The sequence below is a fragment of the Pseudorasbora parva genome, chromosome 16 (assembly GCF_024679245.1).
Source record: "Pseudorasbora parva isolate DD20220531a chromosome 16, ASM2467924v1, whole genome shotgun sequence".
NCBI lineage: Eukaryota > Metazoa > Chordata > Actinopteri > Cypriniformes > Gobionidae > Pseudorasbora > Pseudorasbora parva.
In genome coordinates, this window is record NC_090187.1 from 21,755,558 (window position 1) to 21,779,288 (window position 23,731).

The 23,731-nt window shown below is 37.6% G+C and overlaps 1 protein-coding gene across 2 annotated transcripts in view; it reads right to left on the reverse strand.

Annotated features, from left to right (window-relative positions):
- Positions 1 to 1,926: 1,926 nt before the first annotated feature.
- The window catches only part of LOC137043653 (rho guanine nucleotide exchange factor 17-like), a 124,318-nt gene continuing 102,513 nt past the window's right edge, over positions 1,927 to 23,731 (reverse strand). For both annotated transcript variants that reach the window (XM_067419966.1, XM_067419965.1), the window contains exons 10-21: positions 21,353 to 21,438; positions 20,924 to 21,042; positions 20,536 to 20,743; positions 18,002 to 18,263; positions 15,701 to 15,942; positions 15,114 to 15,354; positions 11,820 to 11,906; positions 11,669 to 11,736; positions 11,435 to 11,583; positions 8,234 to 8,408; positions 7,077 to 7,349; positions 1,927 to 4,418 (exon numbers count right to left, since the gene is read on the reverse strand). In XM_067419966.1, coding sequence (XP_067276067.1) covers positions 4,222 to 4,418; positions 7,077 to 7,349; positions 8,234 to 8,408; positions 11,435 to 11,583; positions 11,669 to 11,736; positions 11,820 to 11,906; positions 15,114 to 15,354; positions 15,701 to 15,942; positions 18,002 to 18,263; positions 20,536 to 20,743; positions 20,924 to 21,042; positions 21,353 to 21,438 — 2,107 coding nt within the window. In that variant the 3' untranslated portion in view covers positions 1,927 to 4,221. The remainder of the gene's footprint in view (positions 4,419 to 7,076; positions 7,350 to 8,233; positions 8,409 to 11,434; positions 11,584 to 11,668; positions 11,737 to 11,819; positions 11,907 to 15,113; positions 15,355 to 15,700; positions 15,943 to 18,001; positions 18,264 to 20,535; positions 20,744 to 20,923; positions 21,043 to 21,352; positions 21,439 to 23,731) is intronic.

The window sequence follows — 23,731 nt, forward strand, 5'->3', positions numbered from 1 at the left end:
ATAAAATGTCATGCACAAATCTGTGGGTGGGGCTACAGATTCAGGCATTGTTCTTATTGGCTGTGTCCGAAACCTTGAAAATGCTGCCTTCGGAGGACACATTTGAAGGCAGGAAGTCATCAAGCTGCGTCCGAATCTAATGTTTGCTTCACTTCCTGTCTCCTGAGATACCTTCATCTGATCGATTTTTGAAGACAGCGTACATGTCCTTCGCTGCCTTTGATATCCCACAATCCTGTGCTTTCTATTTAGTGACAGTTGAGCTGGGAAAAAAAGATGGCGTCCAGAAGTTGCGTTTGCGGGTCTGTTTGTGTGTAAATGTACGATTTTGACCAACATATTACACTTCTGATGTCATTTCTAGCGAGAAATCACTACTGTAGTAATTAAATGTGTTTAGTTCTCACCAAAGCTCTCTCTATTTTGCTGTAGATCATTAAAGCAGCACTAGGTAACTTTTCAACCTTCATAATATATTTTTTAAGACTCTTGTGATGATAAATCGACTTACAATAGGTTGAATGACACGTCTGCCATAGCCTGATGGGGTCTGTATCGTTTTTAATCGTACTTTAAAACTTCGGGTTTCGGGTAGTAACCCGAGAAAAAGAAAAGAACTACAAAATTCGACTGCTTTACGGAATATACGTCACTTCCACCAACACACACTTCCTTACATTCGGACGTGCGAGCCCAACTTTGTTCGTCGGATAATAGATAATAGATAATAGTCATGTCCGAAGCAGCAGAGACAAATAAGAAAGAAAAGGTTTTGTTGGAGGAAAGCAATAAGAGGAAATGAAGAAATTATGGGATTAAAGGCAGGACGAGGATCAAAATGTGACCAGCGTTTGCTCGTCGGCGTGAGCTGAAGGAGGCGTGCCCGACCGATGCTGTCCTGCTTGTTACGGTGAGCTACCACTCAAACATTGAACTGAAGTGAATTGATAATCATATAGATTCTGTAAAACGGTAACCAATAGACTACTATAATGACGCTGGCTTGTAAACGTGAGCATCGTGATTATTTGGCGTTTGAAAAAAATAAAACCCATGAAATTATATTCATTTGACATGCTGAAACATATGCCACTGACTGTAACGTTACCTGGGATGAAGACGTTTCACACGCGACGCCAGAAGAACTGTTCAGGGGAACTGTTAGTGCTGCACCGACCCGCGGGACGCTTTTATGAAGTTATTTGGCCCGCACCGCACCACTGTATATATTTTTACAACCCGCCGCGCACCCGCGACCATTAAATAGATATACGGGGTCCGCGGGTTATGAGACAAACCGCGCATCACTAGTTCAGGGCTATCAGGGTTGTCATGTCAACAAATGCACGCGCGATGGCATCCCCTGTTGTAGGATTACAGATCTTACGACAGTAGTTGAGGACATTATTTTTTCCAAACTGTAGGGGGACCCCGAGAGCAAAAGTAGCCAAGTGGGGCTTTAAACTGTTACACTGCCTTAGAAATCTGTCCGAAATTAGTTTCATGAGATGCCTTCATGCACAAAACGCTGCCTTAAAAGTCACTGTCTGATGAGGCAGAGAGGCAACGAGTCTGCAGCCTAGGTTTTCGGACGCAGCCATTATGTTGAGGCGGTGTTTCACCCCACGATGACGTCATGGGTTGGCATATTCTGAGAGCGCATTTTCTGGGCCTGGTGTCAATAAAACATCTTCTTTGACTAACAAGGAAGTTTCAGCTCCGAGATTTAATATTATTCTGTTCAGGCACCCCTAATTTTCTTCTCCTCAATCAATTTCTTTAAAAAACAGAAGAGTCTTTTGTTTCCTTTCGAAGAAGGTGCTAGTTTACAATCCTTGAAAACTTTCTGACGTCGTCAGTGACTCACATGAATGCTCATGATCATGTGTGGGCATGTTTGCAAATGAGTTAACCAAAGCCTCGAGATTCTGGCATCAGTGAAATGTTTAATTACAAAGAAACCCACAGTGACAAAATATGACAACGCTGTGAAAAAAGCATGATGAATGTAACAGAACCCGCAGACGTGGAGCGGCTTTTCTTCTCTTCTTTTAAAATACTGTAATAGTTTTAATTTAAATGAGACGGCACATGCCCAATGAGGAAAAAAATTGACAAAAATACTTATAAAAATATGCCATTAGATTCATATGAACAATCGTGGACTGTGAGAGCACTATGTACAGAGAAAGGCAATATATACCAATATTTACAATACAGAATACACATGACATCTTTAACTAGAAAGGGCTGAGAGGGTCACTTGCAACAGTAAGACTCGACTATCACTGATTGATTTAGATGACATTTTTGAAATGCTTTGATGGTTACGGCGAGCGTTCATATTTACCCAGATCAATCAGTCAAAACGTGAAATATTCCCATGAATTTCCATGCATGATGCAGTCTGGGAAAAGTCTGACTTGACATCTTTCAGGTAATTCGGCATGTTTTTGGATGCAGGTGAGCGAGTATTTTGGGTGTGTTTGTGACTGACTCGGTTCTTTCCAGATAAAACTAAGGCAGCAGAAATTGCTCATTTAACAGGAAGTCGACCCACCTGATGGCGGGCGGCACAGGCAGAGCGGTTTAGCAGTTAATTTTCTCTCATAAGCGGCCACATGCAGCTGAAGGGCTGTACCCGTCTGACTTCATTCTACGCGTCATAATCAGGCACACTCACAAACAAGCACAGAGTTCATCTCTCGAATCCAAACTCTATTCGTCAAATCAAGAAAGGCAGTCTTTAGTAACAACACAATTCCCTTTCCCGAATTACCATGATGATGAAAACAAACATTGAAATGTCAAAGTTGTCCATGGGTGTATCTCACAGAACCTGTCAAGAACATTTCCATTTTATATTCTCAATTATTCAAATAAACTAAATATATTTACATTATTTTTCATGACAGTTAGTCACATTTTCCCCAAATTCAAATGACCATAATGCAAAAAAGTCTCATTATTGTAACGTGAAAAAATACAGTACATCTGTCAAATGCATATATCATTATTTTGTACTAAATTTAATTTTAAAAATCGTTTTACAGTCATGTGAATGAGATTATTTTTGCATTACAATAAAAAAAAAATAGGGGGAAATGTGCTTAATTGTTATTAAAATACACTGTATTCTTAAATGCTCCCGAAGATGCGCTTAATAATGCTGAATTATTATTCTATCTTTTTATTTTAGGGTGAAATAAGACCTGGATGTCTCATCACGCAAAAAAGGTTTCAATAAATTCTAATCAATCTCACAAACGTGACCTCAATGACCCGACTTGAGTTGAGCGTCAAAATCTTTCAGTAGAGAAAAACGCCAGACTACCTTGTTTATAAATTAAGTGCTATAAAAAAGACTTAACTAAAAATGAAAAAAACATAAATACTGTACAAAAGGATTTTTTTGTCACAATACCTATATGTGGAATGTCATTTCTGTTCTTTTACATAATATAGTGAAGGGCTTTTTTTTTATACATAAAATTGATTTTATAACCAAAAGAATAAAGTGATAATGTGTAATAATTCTGAGTGTGAGATTGTTGATTAATGGAGTAGTAAAAAGTGTATGTGTGTGTGTGTGAGTGTGGGGTATAACGGTTTGTAGGTACTATAGCCTTATATTGCACATTGGTTACGTAAGATTAAATCTCATCTCGTCCCGGACGGCACCGATGACAGGTTTAACAAAAGCATCTTCATTCTCGAATCAAATCACAGTCTGTTGAGACCAGTAGTTGACCATAAAAGTGTGCGGACTGTCCTCTAACACAAAGTGAAGGATGAAAAAACTTGTCTTTCCCCTCTGTTTGTCCATCCACACATTACCCACAATCCTTCCTGCCTTGTGCTATGCGTTCAAACCCCTCTCTCTATCCGACAACCGAACAACTCTTTCTTTTTTTACTTCACCTGTTCCCATTTTTTCTTCTCAGCGAGGGTTTCTACAATAATTTGTCCTTCTCGGCCCGCTTTTAAAGCTGCTTCTTAAGTTTCAACACAATATTTAAAAGCGGCAACAGGAAACACCGCATGGCAAGCGAGATCAGTAATTTACACCAAGAAATTACATAACACAACGTAACAAAAAAACCCATTTGTTGACGTGTTACACACTTGTACACAACGCATCAGAGGACAGGAAGGGGCGGGGTTTCGGGGGGAAGTGCGTGGGCTAGTCCAGCAGCTTTTGTTTTGGGCGTGGGGCTTCCATTACACGCGCCACAGCAGTAAGTGGTTGGTGCTGTCGTCCCGCCCCACCGTCTCGCTGCTGTTGGTCAATCTAAAGTCTTCATAGCCGTCACCGCCGCTGATGACCAGCAGGTTGGATTTGACGGCCAGGAGGGTGGAAGCGCGCCGTCGGGCAGAGTCTCGTCTTTGCAGGCTTCCGCTGTTGCTCTCAGAGTTCACTGTAATAAAACACACACCTATTCAGTCATCATTCAGCCATTTTTTCATATTTTATATATAGGCTCTTTTTAAAGTCTAGTGCTTGGATGAACAACTGTGAAGAACTTCAAATCAGGCAAGTTTAAAACACTCAAATGTCTGTGGTTGATTGACAGGTAAGTAGGTGGTCCTTTTCTGTTTTGTGGGATGCATCAAGACCAAGCGGCAACCTCCCCCAGTTTCTCTTAAAGCCAATATGGAATAGCCTAGAAATCTAGACGCACCCTAGCGAACAGCGGGGGGGGGGGGGACAGGGGGATAAACCAATCGTCTCCATTGACTTTGTATTGTGTGAAGTGGCCTCCTTGTCATTTTTGACTTATTACAAAAAACAAACAATGTCTAAAAGCTGATATGGGAAAGTTTTTATAAGCTGTCGAATCAAAAAACAAGAATTTAAGGACACAAAAGTGGATACAGGCAACTGAGACAGAGTCCAGACATTCTACTTATGATTCTTTTAAAGCTCAGATGAAGAATCGACTGGTTAAACCAAACTTGCACTCATTTTTAGTAGCGATCTACATTTACATTGAAACTTTTTATTAAGCCATGACTGCATGTTTGGGCTGATTGTGTGTGTGTGTGTGTGTGCGTGTGTGTATGCGTGTATGTGTGTGTATGTGTAGAAATGGTATATTATTTTAATTTTGGTTGATCTGACTGTGCATCATATGTGATTACGCAATAATTATGATTTGTACTATAATAATGAGTTATTAAGAGCGCCCTCTTTGTATTTTTTGTTCTTAATATAATGTAGGTTTAGTTATGGTGTCGGATACGCCGAAGATTTCACTTGGAAGGTTAGAGCGTTTTGGGGAATTTAGTTTAGGAACTATTTCTGTTTTATTCTTTTCTTTAATTTGGCGTCACCATGCATGTACCTTTTTCCCCGTTAGTTTACTGTATTTCTTCTTTTTATATTTCCTTAAATGCATTGTAAAACAACGCACACATACTGATTAGTGGCTTCGGCTTTAATCAATTGGCCTTATCAACTTCTGTGTCTTGTCTTTTCTGCTGCCCGCTCCATTACAGCAATATTAACATCTAAATGTTACATTCTGACCATAGACCTTTAAAAGTTTGTAACATAGTGTAATGTAACGAGTGGATTGTGTAACATTGTGAATTGTGCAATGTGAGTAGTATGTAATGTGAGGTGTGTGCAATAATGTTGAGCGTGTAGTTTAAGGATATGCAATAATGTTTGATGATGCAATGGCCCTCTGTGACCCCAGCCCCTGGGACAACAGATGGAAATTAGCCTTTGGCTACAATCTGGTGTGCTTACATTCATGTATTATAATGTCTGTTCATTATCACACACTGTCCCTAATTAATAAATAAATAAATAAATAAATAAATAAATAAATAAATAAATAAATAAATAAATAAATAAATAAATAAATAAATAAATAAATAAATAAATAAATAAATAAATAAATGTTATATTACACCGAGACCTACACAGACTGGAGGGGAACGTAATCAGCGACAGGAAATATATATAAAACTGACATTTGGATATTTGACTTAAAACTGACAAAATGTTTACTGCACACGTACCGATTCTTCCTGCTAAAGCTTCATGTCTTATTGCCTGTACCCACTTTTGTCTCCTTAAACACTATTATTTTAGGTCGACAGCTTATAAAAACGTAGTAATGTGTTTATTAGTTTGTTTGCTGTTCACCTTGTCACATATCAGCTTTTCGACATTGTTCTCCTTGTTTCGACATTGGCCACTTCACGCAATGCAAAGTCAATGGAGAGCGTTGGATTGTTCATCACCCAGGACACTACGTCTATATTTTGTACAGTCTACAATCAAGACGCATTAGTGTTTGAATGATGCGATTGTAGAACCAGTTTTGGTGTAATTGGGTTCATAATCATCACAGTCTACTTATGGAAACATAATTAATATAGAAACAAAAAGATTCTGAAAGCATTGAATTAGATCCCATAATAATTTCATATTAATTTTACTACTGTAAATATAATCTTATTTTATTATATGATATGATTAATATGTACTTTTTGCCTTAACAGCAGAGGTGCCTTTTACTACAAATACCATACTTTTACATATTCTTCCGTTTTTTGTTCTTTAATTACCTTCAACAAAGCTCTTTAAGACGACCTCTGTCTCAAAACATATTTTAAACATTTTAAAAAACATTAAATATTAGATCAAATTAGTGCTTCTGCCCACAATCGGGTCAAGGATGAGACAAATTTCCATGTGAATCTTGAAAAGCGGATGTTTTGCAAAGTGCTGCGGCAGGTTTTTGTGCCATCTAGTGGTTTAGAGGAAAATTAAATAAAAGGAGCCTTTTACCCCATGGAGCCTTTAGCCCTGTTGTACCCAACTGCTTCAAGGAATTTAATAATAAAATGACAACACATTATAGACATTGACGAGAACATATTAAGTCACTGAACTCTCAATACTCTGGAGTTCAGGTTCTAGCTTAATAACTTATAAAACCACACAGAATAGATCAATGTCTCATTCAGGTTTTTGTATTTCTGTAATGCACTTATAAATAATTAATATACAGTTGTATTGCCAAATGTTTATATTACCTACACTGTTGTGAGAAACAAACCTGATTCTGTCGTTGGAGGGAAGTTGACGTCAAAGCCCTCTGGCAACTCTATGCACGTGAGGAAGCGGACGTGTCCGGTGTGGCCATGGGCGGAGCCCATGGGGATTAGGGGAGCACGCAGAGAGCCCGACCCAGTGCTGGAGGACACTGGTGGGATGGCCAGAGTCAGGACCACCCCTGCACTGGTGCCAATCCACAGCAGGTCCTTACATGCCAGAAGAGCGGTGATCCGCAAACAGGCTGCTTTGTGCTGCCGGATAATGGCATCAGAGCCTAAATGAGAAAAAAAAGAGAAATGGATTTATTTTATTCAGCAAAAGCTTTATACAATCAGCTCTAACATTCTACTAACTATGAAGAACTTTCCAATTACATGTCAACTAACTCATTGATTGTTAGAAGACTTAGGTAAGGGTTAGTAGAATACGTTGACTTGTACTTACAAAGTCAGTAGAATGTTAAGGGGCCATCAAAATAAAGTATAAGCAGATAGAGTTCACCCAAAAATGAAAATGATCCTCTAATTTACTCACCCTCAAGCCATCCTAGGTGTATATGACTTTCTTCTTACAGCCAAACACAATCAGAGTTACATAAAAAATAAAATTAAAAATATCGTGGCTCTTCCAAGCTTTATAATGAATAGTACCTTGTTTTTTGACTCCCCCAAAAAGCACATCCATCCATCGTTAAAAGTAATCCATATGGCTCCAGGGGGTTATAAAATGGCTTTAAAAGCAAAGTGATGTGATTTTGTAGGAAAAATATCCAATATTATAACTTTACAAACTGTAATCACTATCTTCTGGTAATGGCAGAATACAAGTCAAGTTCCGGCTGAAGAGTGACATCTTACCCAATGCATGACGTATTGACGAACGCAGAAGCGCAGATTGTGTTTGAATGAAATCATATAAACCTAGGACAGCTTGAGGGTTAATACATTAGGGGATCATTTTCATTTTTGGGTGAACTATCCCTTTAAGCAGACAGCCTACTAATACTCTAATAACTGGTAGTTGATATGTAGTTGCTAAGTTACGTATAGATATGTAGAATGTTTAAAGTGGCTTTTCGAAATAAAGTGTTACAGATGTCCCCCCTTGTTGTAGCATGCAGCAGGTGAAAATCATGAATGAATGCACACTAAACATTACCTGCAAGCATCTTGTGCACGGCTGGTGCCACGTCGACCTCTGTGAGGCTCTCGTAGGTGGAGGCGTGGTACAGCCGCACATGAGCACTGCCCTGTAGAGCGATCCACACGCCTTTGCCGTAGCTCACCATGCTGGTCACACAGCGCCCACTGTCCTGACCCACTTGGAATGAGTGCTGAAGAAGAAATTAAAATATATATAATTAGACAAAAAGTGAAAATTGCAAATTGCTAAAAATTATTAACGGTGAAGGTCACATTTTTGATTAGGGTACAATTCTCACAATTCTACTGTTTCAACTAACTATTAACTATGAGTTTTGTCTCAAAGTCAAAATCAGAGATGGGTGGATTACTTTCAAGTTGTAATTGGTTACTGATTACAAATGTCATGACAATTTTTTTATTGCATTACATATTTAAGGTAATATAATCTGACTACTTTTGGATTACTTTTAGATTACTTTTGACCTAAATTGTTTGTCACATTGATTTGAGTAGGATAATCCGTGGACCATATTGAAACAAAAATACAAAATACAAAATAAAATATATTTCATTCTTTATCAACAACAACATGAAGCACATTAAATATTAACATTACGTATATGAATCAAATAAAATCAAAGAACTGTTAACTTAATTTTATTATTATTTTATTTATTACCAACAATTTTATTATTGACACATTTTATTACAAATCCAGTACTAATGTACAGCCAATATCCTAGTAATATTCATGCTTAAAAGCAACTAGTTAAAGGTGCCCTAGAATTAAAAATTGAATTAACCTTGCCATAGTTAAATAAAAAGAGTTCAGTACATGGACATCCCATACAGTGAGTCTCAAACAGCACTGTCTCCTCCTTCATATGTAAATCTTGTTTGTGAAAAGCACCATTGAAAAACATGCTATTTTTAACATAACGCCACATGTAACGCAATCATTGGGATCCTTAATATGTACACCCCCAACATTTGTATGTCAGCAAATGTTCAATGTCAGGCGGAACTGCGCAGTGAGCAGCCAAATTATTGGGAGGTCAGCAGATAAACAAGCGACACTCGAGGATAGCGAAAACGGCAGATCATGGACACAAATGTCATGTTCCAGGCTGTGCAGGGGACATGAGGACTTTTCATAGCCTTCCCACAGATAAAAAATGTCAACCGTCATGGTTGATGTTTATTTACAATCGGATACCGCAAGTTTTTAATTCAATGTTGTTCATTTGCTTGGCCCATTTCACCACAGAAAGTTTTTCTAACCTGGACAATATCAAGCAGGATTCGCACAGCGTCTAAAACTGAAGAAAAGGCCGATTCCATATTCCTGCAAACAGTAAGTAGTGATTTTATCCACTTCTTGACTGTCGAACCCATTTCTGATTACATTGAAAGTTTCTTAGTAAGACAACATTACGATAATATCCCCTGTGTTGTCTAAATCTAACGTTAGATGCTAATATTGGAAACTCCAAGTACCACACATAACAGTTTGTCAAATGATAAAGGTTAATATTATTTCCTGCCAGTGTTGTCATAAAATACAACAGTAGATACGTATGTCGATCCCTTTTGACAGATTGAAATCTAAATTAGCCTTTATTTCATCATTATCACATAACTCAGAAGCTAACTAATGTTATGTTTACTACTACTGTTTAGTTGCTTACAGATCGTTTACTCGAACCTTAAACGTCACCTTCTTCACCATCTAAGTTGAAACAATAGCCACTTGAAAAGGCTTCTAGTCAATTTGTTAAATAAATATACATTTTTGAGAACTGAAGTATGATTATTTTTTAGTGGATGAGTAGAAAACATGACACTGACTGTTTTGAGTGGCTTCTACATTACTTTGTTTGGCCAAATAAATCGACTTTTAAATCAGTACTCTACTGTCAAACTGTAACGTCACTGTAAACAACATATTTACGTGCTACCCAGTTCAGTTCGTGATTCAAAGTTGAGAAGCTATCATTGTAAAATCATTGCCATGACGGACGGTATAGATGTGCTAGCTCTCATTGAGCCATGCAGTGAAACAGCCAATCAGAGCAGAACTCTGCAATTTTTAGGGTTATAAATGGACCTGTAAAACTGCATCTTGACAATTTTTGACCTTAAATCAGCCACATACCCTCTATTTAGATATCAGAGAACGATTTAAAATATTGTTTCAACTCATTCTAGGGCACCTTTAATAGTGAGAATTGGACCCTAAACTAAAGTGTTACCAAGGTGATGACTTTCTATACTTCTGTATGAATGTGATGTCAAGCACATATAGTTTAGTTATAATTATCATATTTTAAACGTTTAATCTGCTGATGCCAATAGTCTAGTCATATTTTATTTGGCACCTTTTTCCAATACAGATTGTTTCAAGTTGCTTCATATTAATACAAACGGAAAATTCATCAGTAATGATCAAGCAAATTCAACATAAACTGTAAAGCAGCGCTTAAAAATGATAGTGTCATTATTCAGCTCAATTTCCATCTAAAGTTATGCGCAAAATTAGATTATCGCATAAAACATTTTGCCACCTTGAAAACCAACTATTTTCATTCTAAGCGGTTTTTAGATATTGAGTTAAAAAAATTGCATTCTAATTGACTTTGTAGATAATATACTTTTTGTTTTCTAAATAAAAAGTCCCAAAATGTACTTAAAAACTTCACATGTAAATAAGTTGTCACAGAATGGGGATATGTGAGTAACTAAATTTGGACAAAAAGGACAGATATAACCTTATAATTCCAAAGTTATGATTTGCTAATAAAGCACAATTTCCATCACATTATTTCAAGTGAACAAAATCATCACTTGAACTGAAACAATTGCCCAAAATATCTGTAATAATAATGTAAGTTGCTGCAATCAGGGAATGTATGAATCTTTTTTCATACATCATAAATGTTTTGGTGAATTTGTTTCATGCATGCTTTATCAAATGATTGAATACATTTTTGTGCATATTTAAATTATGTTGCTGTTTCCATCCAGTGTTTTTATTATCTAAAAATTTGATTAAAAACATAGCTAATGTTGCAAAGTTAGAGTCATTATCCAGCTTAATTAATTTTTAATTTGCTGGTGTCAATGCACTGTAACTGACAATATTACTGAATATGAACTGGCTTTTAAATAAAAAAGTCTCTTTCCAGATATCCTCTGTACGTAGTTTGTGTCTGACCTCTTGTGTTAAAGTGCTTGTGTTGATGATAAGGACCCGGTTCTGACAGCCACACCACAGTTTTCCCGCCACAGGTACCATTTTGGTCACGGGTCCACTTGGAGAGCCCAAACACAGTGTTTGAGAACTCTGAGGATCCCAGAAACTTCCTTTTTTGCAGAAAAAAGACAGAGACTTTTTGTAAATCACTCATATTGGTTCTCAAATAATCGTTTTGAATGAATCTGTGCTCACCTGCTTCCCTCTGATAAACAATCACCTCCCCGTTTGCCAGAGACACAAACACTTTGTTGTCAAGATACCTGGGAATAAAAAAAAAAGAAGATGTTCAGGTTCCGTGCCGAAGCTGGATAAGATACGTATCAGTAAGGCAGCGGCTGCTTACAGGATACAGAGGATAGAAGCAGAATGTTGCATCTTCATACTGTTCTTCCTGTTTCTGATGTTGTCTGACGACTGGTACACATGGATGCTGAAAAAAAAAAAAACATGATTACATTATGCTTATGAAACATGAAATATTTTCTCATTTGTTTACTGGTAATCATAAACTTAAAGGGTTAGTTCCCCCAAAAATAAATTTTGAAAGGTGTAAGTTTTTCTTTTGGGTTCGGTGTAAGCACTGAAAACGCTGATGTACCATCGTAGTAGTTTAGCGTGTGCTTGAACGTCCTGGCAACATACAACATGAAGTACCTCATGTGGGAAACACTTAAGGTGCACTACCTAACATTTTTTTCAGTAACATATCCATAAAACCCCTAGGCCAGTGTAAATATTTTGTTTAGTTGAGTACTTACAATATCCCAAATGTTTCCAACTATTTGTAAATCTTGAGTAAAATTGCTATTTTAACCAATGAACCAGGACGAAAAAACCTTTTACAGGATCTTTACTTTTTTTTTTTTAGATTTCAAGGACCGGTAGGACCCCCTGATTATTAGAAAATAACACACACCTGATGTGTAACATTACCACCTCTGGGGTGCATAATTTTCTAATTATTAAATGACCCGTCATACATTTTTCCTTACTTAAAATGTGACAGACATCAAGTAAAATGCTCCCTAAGTCATTGTGTTTTGTTTGCTTTGACTGTCGACTGGCAGTGAGGCATGAACAAACACTTCACACCTGCTTGTGTAAAAGTAGAGGGATGGTAAATGATTGTATGGAAAGTGACAGGATGCACTGAGGACATGGGCAGGTCTGAGCAGGAGATAATGTGCATCTCTCTGGGAACGCAGTGTAGTCAGATCAGGGTCACCTGAGGTGAGAATTAAATCCCAAACAGAAGGAACAGCAGAGGGACTCTTTGTGCAGTAAAATGCTATTGCATCATTGCGTGCTACTCCCGTTCAACTTTTAATTAGTCCCGTGGGTTTAAAATGCTGTCTGAAAACAAACTTTAAATGCTTATAATAATTACATTAAAAAATCATGTTATATAACATATCATTAATTTTACATTAAAATGATCAGAACCTTTATGAAAATTACTGATATATTATACATTTAGCTGAAAGAGCATTATATAGGGTTTGTTAATGACAATGAAAATTATTTTCTTATTTTGGTCATCATTTTTAGGTGTTACACCTGTTATTTTTAACACAAACACAAGGGGAAAAAAAGGAGAAAATTATAAAAATTATAAAATAATTACTTTTTCCATCTTAACTTTTTTTGTTAAAATGTTATAGGGTCCCTAATGTAATTGGTAACGGCAACTCGTAATATTTTTCTGTGTACTGAATAAGTAGCCTAGAAATCTAGCAAATCGAATCTGCCGAGAGTGTCGTCTAGCAACTCTCAATACCCTTCTGAGCTTTAAACGGCAAACTCTGGTCAGGCCAATCACATCGTGTATAGAATCGTATATAGGGCGGGGCTTAACATAATGACGTCCGAGTTGTGCTTGCGTGCTACTAGTAAACACAGAAACTGGCGAACGGCGGTCTTTCGAATCAGCTTTGGCCGCGACTCTGGAAGACTTGGAGTTAAGCTTTTCTCTGAGAAAAGAACAAAGAACGGAACTGAAGTCGTTATTAAAAAGGGAAGATGTGTTCAGAGTTTTGCAGACTGGATACGCCGAAAGTTACATTTTTCAACTAGCTCTGGTTGGTGTAGCGCTATCCTATCCTGTGCAGAGGTAGTTTGAAAGACAACCGTTTATCCCGCCCCTCGGATTGAGCCCTGTCAATGGTGAGTTTCCAGACCAAACATCTTGATGTGGGTTGGCTTGTCAGGCTAGAATAAGTGCAATTCTGGTGAAAACATGGTGGGAATATCTAAAATACAAAGATGAAGTGACATTTTACTCATAGCAGGCAGAAAACAAAAGAATAGGAATTATCATCAGCAAAGCTTTAAAAGGCTCAGCGATTTAACGCAGAGCAAGAACTGAACACAGTCAAATATTAGTCACTGTAAATTGATGGTGGATCAGGTGAAAAAGCTGTCAGCGATCAAAATATTGACTTTGAAGATGTTAAATAATAGTTTTGAGAATATGCTGGAGATGGAGAATATGAGCCTGATGCTGAATGTACTTGGAAATTAGCTCTGATGAGGACAGTGATGATGGTATGAAGCTCCAAAAGGTAACAAAATATGCTTTATTTTATACTAATGTAACTTCTGTTACTCAAATATCAGGAGAGTTTTATATGGTAGAGATCCATTCGTGTTAGATATAAATCCGGGTCGCAAAAGGAAAGTTGAAGAAACATTAACGCAGGGGTCTCAAACTCAATTTACATGGGGGCCGCTGGAGGTACACTGGGTCAGGCTGGGCCGCATAAAGTATTCCACAATTTAAAAATAAAATAAAATAAAAAAAAACGAGCACAACTGATCCAATCTTCTCAATCTTTATTATTAACAGTTCTTCAACATTAATGTTTCTTCTGAACATTAACTGTTCCTCTGAATTTGAACATTCATTTCTGACCATGAATGGTTCATATAGGCTTCTCTTGCCTACTTGATTTTATTTGTTTTAAATGCAGCCTATAGAAATGAAATCATTATGTAATATTGAAATAATATTGCTGAAAATATACTGAAATGTTTTTATTTTTATTTAAAATAATAGACTAATTCAAAGCAAGGCAATAACCAGGTCAAACAGAACAGTGATCGAAATTCTAGATCTAATTCTAGTTTGGAAATAATCTTTTTGGGACTATTTGCAAACAATATTTGCATTAATTTGCATCAGATTTTTTATTAGTCCCGAGATTCTTCGCATGAGTGAAAAAATACATACATCTACTGCTTATATTTGAGTTCCTCAGTGGTTTAATAGCTTTTTTCTATGCTGATATAATCATAGACAATTTGGTAGTGAAAAAAAAATAAATAAAAATAAAACTAATTGCCCATTGGACCAAATGAAAAAAAAATTTAAACGTTTATAAAACATCCAAATTAGAAATACCTTGGCAAATAAAGGAAACAAATAATTAAGTAAAAAAAAAATGACTGAAAACTGAAATTAAAGCTAAATAGAAATATATATTACTAAATATGAACAATATACAAATAAAAGCTAATTAAAAAATATTATAAGAGTATATAAACAATGCTAAAATAGTCAAATCAAGTACTGCACTACATCACATTATAAAGGCTAAGTGTATTATTCTTGTAAAACTGCAGTCATGCATTGACCCACCAGCCGTCCTCGGTCCCGAGCCAGACAGAGCTCTGGTACGCCTCCGGGTCGATGCTCAGCAGGTCCTCCAGGCTGGCACGGGTGAAGGACCCTCGGCTGGACCGGCGCATGGCGCGGCCGTCCACCGGACTGTCTGCACTGAGCCGAGGGGCCCCGAATGAGTTGGGGACGGGAAACTCTTGTTCCTCTTCGGAACTGGTGGTCTCTGTGGCCATGTCCTTTGAAACGGCTGCCTCATCATCTGAGAGAATATAGACAAATATTAATAATAATTTAAAAAAAACATCATTAATAAGACACAGATTACAAAACTAATGTGTTTTAAGTGGCATACGGGTGAGAGTATAAGGTACGCTGCCAGTCAAAGATTAGAATAAATAAAATGTATTCATGTCTAGGCTATCTGCACACTAAAGACTGGATAAAGATGCTGAAAATTCAGCTTTGTCAAAAGGAATAAAATAAATATACAATACATTCAAATAGAATAATAGCATCCTTTAAAAAAAAAAAATATTGTTCCAAACTTCTGACAGGTAGTGCACACTTTATTTGATTTTAGAAACTGTGAATGTGCTTTAACTCACTGCCGAAGCTGGATGAGATGGTGGAATGGGAGGCTTGACTCTGCAGTGTCGATGAAGGGCTGGGAGAGTCTTCATCATCGGTGTCATCGCTGTCGAAAGGCACAAGCTCTGCGGCGGGCACTACAGGGGGCTCGCTGAGCTCCAGAGACGAGCCAGAGATGCAGATATGGAGCTGGGGTTGTGTAGACGACGCAGGATTGGACTCAGATGGGGCGGAGGAGGTGGAATGACCGACACGTTCTCTGCAGACAGAGCAGACATTTTTGCACTTGCAATCCGCATTTATGTGTAAAAAATGTATCAGATGTTTTACAACTATAGTTTTAAAAGGCACATTCACATGAATATTTTAGTAAAATGTTTGTTATTTGAGCTACCAAACTGACCAAACCAGGGGTGTCCAATCCTGCCCCTGGAGGGCCACTGTCCTGCAAAGTTTAGCTCCAAACCCAATTAGCTCTTTCCCTGCCAGTGTTTAAAAAAAAAGTTGCCAGCCATTGCCAGGGTTTTGACCATTTTCACAGAAATTGAATAGCCCCAAAACTATTGTTTTATGAATATCTAAGCAAGCAATATATCAAAAGAAAGAGCTGACCCTCTTCTTTTAAACAAACAAACCTTTTTATCAACACTTGAATATGGGTAAGTTGAATAAAAAAAGCAACATTTTGAACAAAAAGAGGAGAAAATCACGTTTTTGTGAAATGGATACTTCACCGCTTTTTCATATTAAACTATGTTATTCCCTTAACTAAAGCGAGTGGATACATACCTCTCTCGTCTCAGTGCGAGCTTAATCTCTCTGACGCGGTGACATTTTGATAGCACTTAGCTTAGCCCACTAAGCCCAGTTCATTCACTATGGTACCAAACAGAGATCAAATTAGAAGCGACCAAACACCTCCACATTTTCCCTATTTAAATACAGTTACATGAATAGTTGAACGATCGAGTATGGTTGGTGACACAAAATAAAACAAGGTGCTCTTCTAAGAGGATTAAAAAGGAGAACTATAATGTATGGTGGAATAGCACTTCTGAGAGTACTTTGACTCGGCGCAGTAAAAAGTCCCGGCTGAAACATCCTCCTCTCACATCTCCCCCTACCCCCATTGACAGAAATAAGAGAGGGAATAACAGTTTAATATGAAAAAAGCGGTGAAGTATCAAGTCCATCAACAGCCCTAATGCTTGAACAGTGCTATAGCTCGTCCTGGGTCCACATTTCACTCAGGAACATTAGATAATTTTGATTTATAAGAGGTTTAATGTTGATGATCACGTTATTTTACATACGATTGCTTGTTTAACTGCATCTTCCTTGCGTGTGTTTTGATCAGGAGATTCAGTACTCATTGAGAAGATGTGTAATAGCGCTAACATTGTAAAGCTAAGAAAGTGAAGCTAACATTGGATTCGTACGTGCCTTGATGCCTTCCTACCAAGAAATCTGTTTTTCGAAGGCAGCATCAGATTCATTCAGATGCAGCCATAGTCTTACTAGACATATTATAAACTTCCAGGTAGGTATGTTTAGGCAGGAAACCTCTGGTCTAAACCATCCTTAAAGGTGGAGTATATAATATGGACAGCTAGTGGTTGAAATGGGTACAGCAGCCCAAATTCAACATAATGGAGAGAGATGTGCTTCCTCCTCAGACTGACAATTGACAATGGAAAGTGACGAGCCTTACGCTGTTAGCTGATCATTTCAATAAATACACATTTGCAGTGTTTTTATTGATGAGGCTTTTCCGGATGGATAGAATCTTTGATCTCTGAACCAGTTTGTTCAATGGCTTGCATGTCTGCGATACACTGTGTTTTCTGTCAACAGGCAACCTGGGGTGTCAAAATACTATTGGGTAAATTGGCAGCGGGCGGTATCACACAGACCAAAACAAAAACAGACATTCTGACATGGAGCCCACATTTTTGGTAGAAGTAGAATTTCACGTTTCCTAAATCTCTGTAAACATATTATGGTATTTTTATGCTTTAGTACAGTCCAAAAAATGAAATACAACACCTTTAATAGGTAGGAGTAGGACTGGAGGACTGTACTGTTCATTTATATACATTGAAAGATGTTGGAATGATCATGCCATACATGTAGAACACATTAGGTTGAAAATAACTTAGAATGTTCTTATTAGCACTGTAAGCATGTCGTACGGGGATTCTCACATTCTCATCAACACAGTTCTTCTATTATTAGTCTTTAATAGGAGAATCTTTCCTGACTCCACTACACAAACAAGTGCGTTTAGGGCTGTCGGATCTCGGGCGATTCTGTCTCACCTGTTCTTCAGGCCCGGCACAGCGGCGATGCAGATGATGCGAGCGGAGCAGACGGCGATGCAGGCCTCCACTGTGGGCTCGTCTCGGATGTTCAGCAGACACACCTGACCCACGTACCCGTCGCTGTTACACACCCACACCTCATACGTGTTCTCTGGACAGCTGTGGCTGGGGGAGGCACAGGAAAACTGCATCCCGCTGCGGGTCTTCATGATGGGAATGGCTTTCAGGAACTCTGGGTCCCACTGGTCTTTGTTCATGGCTGGATGAATACATACAATATGTAGGCTTGTCATAAATATATAGGATTTATTGTCTCTTTCATTAATATATACACAATATGTTTAGGGCTAATATAAAGTATGAATCATAAATATATAAAGTATTTATTGGTCGTCTCATGAATATATGAAGTATTTATTTTTTGCTATGAATATATAATAGTGATGTTCGGCCTAGAAAAATCTTCATCTTTTATTTAAATATTATTATTTTTTTCGCAATGAAACACACCAAATTGTGTGGACAATAATTTTTGGCCAGGAAATCCTACTAAGAAAATACAAACTTAAATAATAATAACTGATTGTGTTGTATTATATTTTCATTTTTATATTTGATATGTTTGTTTTTCTATGCTTCTTTTTGCCAAATAATTATTAAATAATCATAACTATTATTATTTTTAGTATACTTTTTTTATTAGGATACATGTTACCATGTTTAGTTTTTCCTTCATATTTAAATCAATATTTAAAAAAACATTTTTTTATTGTTTGATCGAACTAGTAATAAAAAAAGAAAACATCCTCTCCATACATCACTTTTGGCCACTAATGTGGGTAGCATTTCTTGTGCTTTGTAATGAATATAGTGCAGTAATTATTGGCATTTTCGCTAAATATATACAATATGTGCTGGTTATTTATTAAAATATGTAGTATGTTTTGGATTTTGCATGAATATATACTATTTTTTGAGCTTTGCATAAATATATATAATATTTTTCACTGAAAATTCTCAAAAATACTCAAAATCTTAAAAAAATCATAAAAAACAAACAAAGAATACTTACTGCATATATTCATGGGACAGTTTTTGTGCCTTTTGGGAAACTATAGAAATCAGTATTGGGTGATATATGTTCAATTTTAAATATAAAAATGTATTCTTTTCTTCAGAGGAGATACTTCAGATGCACGTTGTTTGCCATGATGGTTTTCAATTGCTTGAAATATGAGTAAAATTACTTAAAAAAAGAAAATGCAACATGTGCAGTGCAAGTCTGTCATATATGCTACATAAATTTTAAATGCCAACTATAATTATAAATTGTGTATTTGGGTCATGGCTTTTATTGGTTACTTTTTTTTTTTTTGTAATCCGGATCTGAAAAATTAAATACATTTATTGGATTTAGATTTATCGGCCAAGATATCGGTTATCAGCTTTCATATACAAAGAATCTTGGGCTAAATGTTTGTACCAAGTTCAAAACACAAAATAATAATCCCCCTCCTTTGATTGCTCTTAGATTATTTAACCACTTAATACTCCATGGACCCATGTACAGGGTCGGGAATGACATTGTCATGTATATACTTTCAATTTTAAATGTCTGTGGAGGAGCTATGATTTCATATGTGGTACCATGTGAAAGCTTAGAGTCTCTACTTTCTGAAGGTATGCATCATTTTGGCATTTGTTTTACACAAAGTAATGTATTACTCTGGTGCCATTTCCACCTGGATTTGGCCTACCCAAACCAAAAAGCCTCCCATACACACATACAGTGATCTAGGTTCAAAATGTTGGTGTTATTTTACAGAAAACCCTTTGAAGTTACATAAAACACTGCTAAAAGTGATAAACATGTACGTATATGTTGTCTAAGCTGTTATAACTCCCCAAAAAACGAGGCGCTTTTTGATTTTTATATATAAATACATTTTTGAAAGTGTGTAACTCAGGCCCTGTGTGCTCTAGGACCCTGCAGACAGTTTGGACTGCTTCCAGAATATATAATTAATTTAATGACACTGGGATATTGCATTTCTATCACTGTATATGGTGGAGGGGGAGGGGGTAGCAGGGTCGGGGGAGGGGCAAAAGGGGGGTCATCCCTTCAGACCCATTTGAGTAAATCTGGCATTCAACATGACACAGACAAACTTCTTTTTTCCACTATTTTCTGTAATTTAGTGGAGACAGCCCAAACTGTCTGCAGGAACCTGGAGCACACCGGGCCTGAGTTACACACTTTCAAAAATTAATTTATAAAAATAAAAAAATACAAAAGCGCCTAATTTTTGACAACATATTTATACATGTGTATGACTTTTAGCAGTGTTTTATGTAACTTCAAAGGGTTTCCTGTAAAATGACACCAACATTTTGAACTTAGACCACTGTATGTGTGTATGGGAAGCTTTTAAATTTGGGTAGGCCAAATTCCGGGCGGAAATCCCCAAAAATGGTCTTGGAGTTTAAGTAGAGAAACAGACGATCTGGAGCTCTATTAGTAGATTATTTACCGAGCTTCTTCTTGGCCTCCTCAAATGCCTGCTCAAAGTTACTGCGGGCATCAGGGCTGCTGAACTCAAAGATGAAGGTGGTTTCAGCTGAAGAGGAGGTCAGCTCTAGTTTAGTGGGCAGCAACGTCATGCTGAAAGCCAGAGACTGTTTCTCCGCCAGCTCCCGGTGCACCGATGCCATCAGATCCTTTATCACATCATCCAAACTCTGACACAGATAAAGAAAAGCCGTTCAGAATATTTCAGTAATTCATCTGAGTGGAAGAGAAGTAAAGAGGCAAATGCTGTATATACAAATGATAAAGTTCTACCAAGTAACCAACAGCAATATAAGAGCAAATTTATATAAAGTGTTATGCTTAATAATAAAGACTAAAGATTGACAGACCTGATGAGGGAAACTGAGTGTTTCTGACAACTTGCTTATTTGTCCAAGCGTGCTGAGATCTTCATCCAGACGGCTGATGGTTTTCTGGATGTTTTCTCTGTTAGTGGCTTGATTAGAACCTGTGATGATAAAATGACAGAGTCAGTAAAATAAAGTCAAACTAAGTATCGAAAATAAAGTAACAAATTAATGAATGAACAGAAAACAGATACATATAATACTAGGACATATTTATCTCCGTAAAATAATCCAGGAAAGGACAGGAATTTTAAAAAAGAGCTCAGGTTTTGGTCTTTCTGTGAATCTTTTTCATTTTAAGACCATGTAAAAAAAAAAAAAAAAAAAAAGAGAGAGAGAGCAAGAGAGAGAGCAAAAACCCAAACATGGTAAACATCATTTCATACTGATTGTGTGTGATGGTAACGCTACCTTTAACCACCTCCATGTCTTCTATGGGCAGTTTCCACAGGAATTTATATTTACTTGAGGTGTCAATGACACTAGCAGCGGAATATCTGAAAGCAGAGAGAGAATTGCTTAATAAGTTAAAGTGAAAGGTTGGTGATTCAAATGCCACAAGGGTTAATCATAAGAGATCATCACTGAACCATTTTTAAAAGATACTTAAAGAGTATTTTACAGTGCAGTACTGTAAATGTGATGCATTTCCATATTTTGATTTCATATCATCCCTGAAAACAGTGTCCTGCAAGTCATTTTATATTAAAGTGGTTTCTTCCGGGGACGAACGTCACAATGTTCCTCATTTAAAGATAGGGTAGGCATTTTTTTTTTATCATTTTTTTTTATTATACTGTCTGAAACTCTCTTCAAATTAAAAAATGTAAATGTATCTTCTGTGGAAGTCTCAGGACTAAAAAATATGCGTCCAATATCAGTCCGAAAGGAATGATATGACATCCTCCCTGCCTATGTATTCCCATATCTACACACCCTGCTTGCACAGACATCACATGTCATCAGCGCGGTCCGTAAGGCTATGCAGAGTTATAGACACAGTCACTGAGTGCCGCAAACAAACACCAGAAAACCTTTCAGTTCCTTCCAGGGGCGTGGGACTGGGGGGATAAAGGGTACTGAGTAACCAGGGCCCAAGGCAGGGAAGTCCGTTTTCTATATGCCCAGCAAGATGGTTTGTACCCAGGGCCCAAAATTTGGTGCTACGCCCCTGGTTCCTTCTGATCCGAAACAACAAGCTTACGCTGAGTTCACATCATGTCATAACCATAATTATGAGAAGGAAACCCGTGACGTTCACACCCTCATATTTATGCACTTCTCTGGCAACACTATCAACACTTAAAGGGGGGGTGAAATGCTGTTTCATGCATACTGATCTTTTTACACTGTTAAAGACTTGGAATCCCATACTAAACATGGACAAAGTTTCAAAAGTTAAGGTGGACGTTTGATGGGAGTATTTCTTTGTCAAAAATACTACTTCCGGTTAGTCATAAGTTTCGGCGAGTTTTTTTCGATCATGGGTCCACTTGACGTTAATAGGTCGGAATTTCCTTGTATGGGCCGTACGGACAATTCTACCGGAAGAGCGTGAGAGAGAGAGGGAGAGAGCGAAAGCAACAGGCTACGCCCATCAAAGCGCTGGCTCGTAGGCTGCGCTGCACAGTGCGTTTTTGGTTGCCAGACCAAGACAGCCCTGTACAGATTGCCAAAAAACCCCGCGTTAAGGCAACATGGATGTAATTTGCTTTTCCGGATCAGCAACTGAGTTCCGCAAAGGTTTATGTCTGTTCACTGCATTTCGGTGCCGACTGTTTCATAAACAAGGCCCAGTTTGACGCCGGATTTTCCGATCGCCTAATGCTGAATGATGGAGCAGTCCCAACGATAAAGGTCCCAACGTTAGAACCGCAGGCGGTGAGTGAGACTGCTTCAAATGTCTGTGTTTTTGCCTATGCTCATCAAGTAGCCCAAACATGATCACGTATAGTTAATTGATCAATGGAGCATGCGATGTGTAGTGCGTGTACATTTGTTTAGCTGGCCACTATATGTGTAACTTTATGTTTGTGTATTGTAAAAGCACTCCAAACAACAATACACAAAGAGTGGGGGAAAATGATATACTAAATAAGCGCGCTTCTTCATTCAAATGCGCTACTATTCCGTGTCTTTCTATGTAAACACTAGCCTGCCGTGCAAAACCAGTCCGCTTACTACAATTGTCTACACAAACCACGCGTAAACACACACACACAAACACACACACGTGCACAACTGCACTTCCCACATGTACACCTTCAAAGAAAAAAAATATGACGATATAATTCAAGTATAAATATGTAAATAACACAAGCCGCTAAGCATATTATATAGTTAGTGTATAACTTGTACCACATAGAGACGTCCTGCTCTAGTCGTTTTTGCTGCTGCTCCTGTTCAACTGCAGCCTCTGGGTCTGATTCTGGATCATAGATGTATGGCTGTATCTGATTAAAAGCCATTTTTTTATTTTGAATAAAGTTTTTTCCCGCTGTTAGGGATGACACCTCTTTACGACGCACTCAACACAATAGCAGCAGCGAGCACACGTCATTATTTAGCTCCGCTCACACGACACGCCCCCACCCGCTCGGCTTTTTTCGGAAAGACTCGGAACAGCGCATCTTTCTTATATAATTATAAAAAAAAATAAAGACTTTTCGGAGATATGCAGGATGCAATGCTACTCTAAAGGTACTCAAGATTGACATGACACTGACTGAAACTGAGTGTTTCACCCCCCCTTTAAATAAATCTGCAGCAGTCAGGTGGTACAAGTAAGAA